Here is a 7,134-nt window from a genome sequence, read left to right on the forward strand (position 1 = left end):
ATGCATTTAGTTTTACTAGCATTTAAGAGCAGTTGGAGGCCACGGAAGGAGAGTTGTATGGCATTGAAGCTCGTTTGGAGGTTAGTTAACACAGTGTCCAAAGAAGGTCCAGAAGTATACAGAACGGTGTCGTCTGCGTAGAGGTGGATCGGAGAATCACCAGCAGCCAGAGTGACATCATTGTAACATCATTTCTCTGTATACAGAGAAAATAGAATGTTATTGTATGCTGTTAAGATTTCCCTTCACTGGAACTAAGGGGCCTGAACCATGAAAAACAGCCCCAGACCATTATTCCTCCTCCACCAGACTTTACAGATGGCACTATACTTCTGGCATCCGCCAAACCCAGATTAGTCTGTCAGACTGCCAGTTTTAATAAGGCGTCCTGCAGCTCTAGAGTGTTTCAGCATTTCGTTCCTGATGCTGTCAGGGCTACATACCTTCTCCAGGTTTAAGATTATTTTAAGACTATTTTTTTTTAAGACTCTATAAGACTAAGTTCAACCTGTGTCATCTGGTAGTCAATTGGGTTCTGGTTGTTTTCAATTGTGTGTTCTAGGGAGCTTTTCTTGCAAGGTTAAAATAAGGTATTTTGATGGTATTTTTCCATAGAGACTTTCAATGTGATCTTAGCAAAGGTCTCCATTTTGAATGGTTGTCATTCCTGAATTCCTTGAATGGTTGTTTTCCATTTAGAATTCCTTGAATGGTTGTTTTCCATTTAGAATTCCTTGAATGGTTGTTTTCCATTTAGAATTCCTTGAATGGTTGTTTTCCATTTAGAATTCCTTGAATGGTTGTTTTCCATTTAGAATTCCTTGAATGGTTGTTTTCCATTTAGACAGCTCCATATCTCCCAGAACTGGTTTCCATCAATTCCGTCTCTCTCAGAGTTCTCAGAATGCTTCAGTTTCTTCCATATTAGGTTTAGTTTGTATTGTTGGTGCCCAACGTCTCTGTGGTTGGCGATGTTTTCTATTTGAGAAAGATCTTACATTTTGTTTCTCTCATGAGATTTACGTTCGGCATCAAACCATTTTCTCCTTTTTTTTTTTAGGTTTCCAATCAGAACAGTTTTCCCTTTTGCTTTATGATAGATCTCATTTAATTGGTTCATAAATGTATATCAGGAAGGATTGGACTGGATGTACTTGAAAGGAATTCATTGATACAGGTTGTAATTTATGGGCAGTGCTGTGTTGAAGTGTGTTGTGCTTGTCAGGGGCCCATCTGTGTGTTTTATTCAGATTAATCAGGGCTCTGTTTGTGTGGTCTAGCAACTTCATTTATTCTGTGTTTTCGTTTCATTTCACCAATTTCTCAAATAGGAGGTTTTCATTTCTGTAACAATCTGATTGATGTCCCTGTGTGTTTAGATAATAGTGTTGTTGAGTGTCTTCAACAGCTGACATAGGGAACTTTTTTTCTGGGCTCAGTTCTTGGGTTTCCAGTGGTTTGAATCGGTAAGGATGTTTTGGGTTTTAATTTCAAATGTTAGTGTCCTTTTCTTTATATTTACGTTTAAAGGGGATCGTCCGAGTTCCGCTCTGCTTTGCATTATTTGGTTGTTTCTTTTGGATATTTAGGATAATTCTGCAGAATTCTGTATATAGATTTTTGATTGGGTTTTTCTCCCAATGCTAATACTCCTAATTACAGGTTGGACCCCAAACATCACTTCCATATTATGAAATTGGTAAAATTACACTATTGAATATTTTGCACCAGATTTGGATAAGACTATTTGAGAAGTGTATTTTTATGGAGAATAATTTTTTGCCTTTTCTTTTAGTACATTCACTGCCAGACCAAATCCACCAGAGGCACTGGTTGTTAGTTCCAGGACAACCATGGTATTTCCTGTTCCAGGTAGTTGGACATGATCAACCATGGTATTTCCTGTTCCAGGTAGTTGGACATGTTCAATCATGGTATTTCCTGTCCCAGGTAGTTGGACATGTTCAACCATGGTATTTCCTGTCCCAGGTAGTTGGACATGTTCAACCATGGTATTTCCTGTCCCAGGTAGTTGGACATGTTCAATCATGGTATTTCCTGTCCCAGGTAGTTGGACATGTTCAATCATGGTATTTCCTGTCCCAGGTAGTTGGACATGTTCAACCATGGTATTTCCTGTCCCAGGTAGTTGGACATGTTCAACCATGGTATTTCCTGTTCCAGGTAGTTGGACATGTTCAACCATGGTATTTCCTGTCCCAGGTAGTTGGACATGTTCAACCATGGTATTTCCTGTTCCAGGTAGTTGGACATGTTCAACCATGGTATTTCCTGTTCCAGGTAGTTGGACATGTTCAACCATGATATTTCCTGTTCCAGGTAGTTGGACATGATCAACCATGGTATTTCCTCATTTGAAGGAGTGTCTACTGATCTGATTCATGGACTTTTTCTGGAAAATCACTGAATGTTGATTGTCCAGTTGATGTTGTATTCCCAAAGATTGTGAAGTTGTTCCTGTTGACCTTGATCTGTTGGTGACCGTAGAACAAGGTCATCTGGGTGGAGATTAATCAGAGTACAGGTCTGTTTGTGTGGTCTTGTGGTGGAGAAGTCTTTTCAAAAATACATTAATCTGACAGTGAACACACTCTCTCTCTCTCTCTCTCTCTGTCTCTCTCTCTCTCTCTCTCTCTCTCTCTCTGTCTCTCTCTCTCTCTCTCTCTCTCTCTCTCTCTCTCTGTCTCTCTCTCTCTCTCTCTCTCTCTCTCTCTCTCTGTCTCTCTCTCTCTCTCTCTCTCTCTCTCTCTCTCTCTCTCTCTCTCTCTGTCTCTCTCTGTCTCTCTCTCTCTCTCTCTCTCTCTCTCTCTCTCTCTCTCTCTCTCTCTCTCTCTCTGTCTCTCTCTCTCTCTCTCTCTCTCTCTCTCTCTCTCTCTCTCTCTCTCTCTCTCTCTCTCTCTCTCTCTCTCTCTCTCTCTCTCTCTCTCTGTCTCTCTCTCTCTCTGTCTCTCTCTGTCTGTCTCTCTCTCTCTCTCTCTCTCTTCTCTCTCTCTCTCTCTCTCTCTCTCTCTCTCTCTCTCTCTCTCTCTCTCTCTCTCTCTCTCTCTCTCTCTCTCTCTCTCTCTCTCTCTCTCTCTCTCTCTCTGTCTCTCTCTCTCTCTCGCTCTCTCTCTCTCTCTCTCTCTGTCTCTGTCTCTGTCTCTCTCTCTGTCTCTGTCTCGGTCTCTCTCTGTCTCTGTCTCTGTCTCTCTCTCTGTCTCTCTCTCTGTCTCTCTCTGTCTGTCTCTCTCTCTCTCTGTCTCTGTCTCTCTCTCTCTCTCTCTCTGTCTCTGTCTCTGTCTCTCTCTCTGTCTCTGTCTCGGTCTCTCTCTGTCTCTGTCTCTGTCTCTCTCTCTGTCTCTCTCTCTGTCTCTGTCTCTCTCTCTCTCTCTGTCTCTGTCTCTGTCTCTGTCTCTATCTCTATCTCTCTCTCTCTCTCTCTATATATATATATATATATATATATATATATAGAGAGAGAGAGAGAGCACCAGACTAAAGAGGCTACTCTGTCATTTTAGAAATAGAAATGCATAAATGCACAAAATGTTCATGCTAGATATTATATAAGACAGACGACTTGTTTAATCAATCAAAGACAGTAAGACATATGGTCATTAAAAAGGAACAGCCTCAACATGTTGTTTAATGCGGTGTAATAGTGTATCAAATTAATGTGCACTAAATAGCATTAGAAAAATGAACTAGTGAGGTGAATGCTGCCAAACACAAACTAAAGGTATGATTACATCATCTATCTTCAAGAATACAAAGTGACAGCGTCCCAAATAGAACCCTATTCCCTATGTAGTGCACTACTTTAGACCAGAGCCCTATAGAACCCTATTCCCTATGTAGTGCACTACTTTAGACCAGGGCCCTATAGAACCCTATTCCCTATGTAGTGCACTACTTTAGACCAGAGCCCTATATAGGGAATAGGGCGCCATTTGGGATATCTGTCAGATTAATACACCAGAGTGCTTTATCATTCAGACCAGAAGCTTCTCTCTCTCACTCTCTCTCTCTCTCTCTCTCTCTCTCTCTCTCAATTCTCAATTTCAATTCAAGGGCTTTATTGGCATGGGAAACATGTGTTAACATTGCCAAAGCAAGTGAGGTAGACAACATACAAAGTGAAAATATAAAGGGAAAAACAACAAAAATTAACAGTAAACATTACACATACAGAGGTTTCAAAACAGTAAAGACATTACAAATGTCATATTATATATATATATACAGTGTTTTAACAATGTACAAATGGTTAAAGGACACAAGATAAAATAAATAAGCATAAATATGGGTTGTATTTACAATGGTGTGTGTTCTTCACTGGTTGCCCTTTTCTCGTGGCAACAGGTCACAAATCTTGCTGCTGTGATGGCACACTGTGGAATTTCACCCAGTAGATATGGGAGTTTTTCAAATTTGGATTTGTTTTCGAATTCTTTGTGGATCTGTGTAATCTGAGGGAAATATGTCTCTCTAATATGGTCATACATTGGGCAGGAGGTTAGGAAGTGCAGCTCAGTTTCCACCTCATTTTGTGGGCAGTGAGCACATAGCCTGTCTTCTCTTGAGAGCCATGTCTGCCTACGGCGGCCTTTCTCAATAGCAAGGCTATGCTCACTGAGTCTGTACATAGTCAAAGCTTTCCTTAATTTTGGGTCAGTCACAGTGGTCAGGTATTCTGCCGCTGTGTACTCTCTGTTTAGGGCCAAATAGCATTCTAGTTTGCTCTGTTTTTTTGTTAATTCTTTCCAATGTGTCAAGTAATTATCTTTTTGTTTTCTCATGATTTGGTTGGGTCTAATTGTGCTGTTGTCCTGGGGCTCTGTAGGGTGTGTTTGTGTTTGTGAACAGAGCCCCAGGACCAGCTCTCTCCCTCTCTCTCTCTCTCTCTCTCTCCCTCTCTCTCTCCCCCTCTCTCTCTCTCTCTCTCTCTCTCTCTCCCCCTCTCTCTCTCTCTCTCTCTCTCCCTCTCTCTCTCTCTCTCTCTGTAGATAGATTATCTGAGCAGAATTGCTCTCTACAGATTAGACCAGTGAGCTGTGCTAATTGCAGTCTTTTACCGATAACTAATGAGAGCGGCGCATATTAAATAAAACATTGGTGTCCTTCTAGTTTGTAACCATTTACATGTAATGTGTGTATGGTGCACAGAGAGAGACAGTCTGCATTTCCCTTAATAATATATTAAAAACACTTTAATAAAAGAACACAATATCAAATATTATTCTTTAATATGGAACAAAACCAGAGCTGAGATCCTGGAGGTCTGGAGGTCCTGGAGGTCTGGAGGTCTGGAGGTCTAGAGGTTCTGGAGGTCTGGAGTTCTGGAGGTTCTGGAGGTCTGGAGGTCCTGGAGGTCTGGAGGTTCTGGAGGTCTGGAGGTTCTGGAGGTCTGGATGTTCTGGAGGTCTGGAGGTTCTGGAGGTCTGGAGTTCTGGAGGTCTGGAGTTCTGGAGGTCTGGAGTTCTGGAGCTCCTGGAGGTCCTGGAGGTCTGGAGGTCTGGAGGTCTAGAGGTTCTGGAGGTCTGGAGTTCTGGAGGTCTGGAGTTCTGGAGGTCTGGAGGTCTGGAGGTCTGGAGGTCTGGAGGTTCTGGAGGTCTGGAGGTCTGGAGGTTCTGGAGGTCTGGGGTTCTGGAGGTCTGGAGTTCTGGAGGTCTGGAGTTCTGGAGGTCTGGAGGTTCTGGAGGTCTGGAGGTTCTGGAGGTCTGGAGGTCCTGGAGGTCTGGAGTTCTGGAGTTCTGGAGGTCTGGAGTTCTGGAGTTCTGGAGTTCTGGAGGTCTGGAGTTCTGGAGGTCTGGAGTTCTGGAGTTCTGGAGTTCTGGAGGTCTGGAGATCTGGAGTTCTGGAGGTGACTAGAGGGGAAATATGGCCTCGCAGACAGCCCCCTTCAGTGGGACCGAGAGGGCCTGGAGGTCTGGAGGTGACTAGAGGGGAAATATGGCCTCGCAGACAGCCCCATTCAGTGGGACCGAGAGGGTCTGGAGGTCTGGAGGTGACTAGAGGGGAAATATGGCCTCGCAGACAGCCCCCTTCAGTGGGACCGAGAGGACCTGGAGGTCTGAAGGTCCTGGAGGTCTGGAGGTCTGGAGGTGACTAGAGGGGAAATATGGCCTCGCAGACAGCCCCGTTCAGTGGGACCCAGAGGGCCTGGAGGTCTGGAGGTGACTAGAGGGGAAATATGGCCTCGCAGACAGCCCCGTTCAGTGGGACCCAGAGGGCCTGGAGGTCTGGAGGTGACTAGAGGGGAAATATGGCCTCGCAGACAGCCCCCTTCAGTGGGACCCAGAGGGTCTGGAGGTCTGGAGGTGACTAGAGGGGAAATATGGCCTCGCAGACAGCCCCCTTCAGTGGGACCCAGAGGGCCTGGAGGTCTGGAGGTGACTAGAGGGGAAATATGGCCTCGCAGACAGCCCCCTTCAGTGGGACCCAGAGGGCCTGGAGGTCTGAAGGTCCTGGAGGTCTGGAGGTCTGGAGGTGACTAGAGGGGAAATATGGTTTTCAAAACAAATGAAAAAAACAGTTCTTCTCGTCACTGTTAGTACAAAAAACAAAACCTTAAAACACACACACACACGCACGCACGCACGCACGCACACACACACACACACACACACACACACACACACACACACACACACACACACACACTGTACACACGCTGTACACACACACACACACATACACACACATACATACATACTGTACACACACACCAACAGTCAAAATAGAAACCAAAAACAATATTACTTGTTATTGCTGTTTATCACATTCAGTTATATATCAGAATACTGCTTTACTCCATACATGCTAGAGATGAGTATACACAATAACATCTACTGAAGGGGTGACCTTTAACCCCTCTACACTACATCTACTGAAGGGGTGACCTTTAACCCCTCTACACCACATCTACTGAAGGAGTGCCCTTTATGGGAGGTCGTCTGGCTGAACTCACCTTAACACCTCTACACTACGTCTACTGACCTTTAACCCCTCTACACCACATCTACTGAAGGGGTGACCTTTAACCCCTCTACACCACATCTACTGAAGGGGTGACCTTTAACCCCTCTACACCACATCTACTGAAGGGGTGACCTTTAACCCCTCTACACCACA

General features: G+C 44.3%; 1 protein-coding gene across 1 annotated transcript; it reads right to left on the reverse strand.

The window, feature by feature from the left end:
- Nucleotides 1-5,314: 5,314 nt before the first annotated feature.
- LOC139405199 (uncharacterized) lies at nt 5,315-6,821 on the reverse strand. Its single transcript, XM_071147628.1, has 3 exons — nt 6,813-6,821; nt 6,066-6,493; nt 5,315-5,900 (listed from the first exon to the last, which is right to left on the reverse strand). Exons 1-3 carry the CDS (start codon nt 6,819-6,821, stop codon nt 5,315-5,317), a joined length of 1,023 nt encoding a protein of 340 aa, XP_071003729.1.
- Between the last annotated feature and the right edge of the window lie 313 nt (nt 6,822-7,134).

Source organism: Oncorhynchus clarkii, unplaced genomic scaffold (assembly GCF_045791955.1).
Source record: "Oncorhynchus clarkii lewisi isolate Uvic-CL-2024 unplaced genomic scaffold, UVic_Ocla_1.0 unplaced_contig_3503_pilon_pilon, whole genome shotgun sequence".
Classification (NCBI taxonomy): Eukaryota; Metazoa; Chordata; class Actinopteri; order Salmoniformes; family Salmonidae; genus Oncorhynchus; species Oncorhynchus clarkii.

Bases quoted from the DNA above. Each gene is read 5' to 3' on its own strand.
- LOC139405199 (XM_071147628.1), bottom strand. The intron at 5,901-6,065 runs GTCCTCTCGGTC...GTCCCACTGAAG, and splicing joins CAGGACCTTCAGACCTCCAG to GGGGCTGTCTGCGAGGCCAT.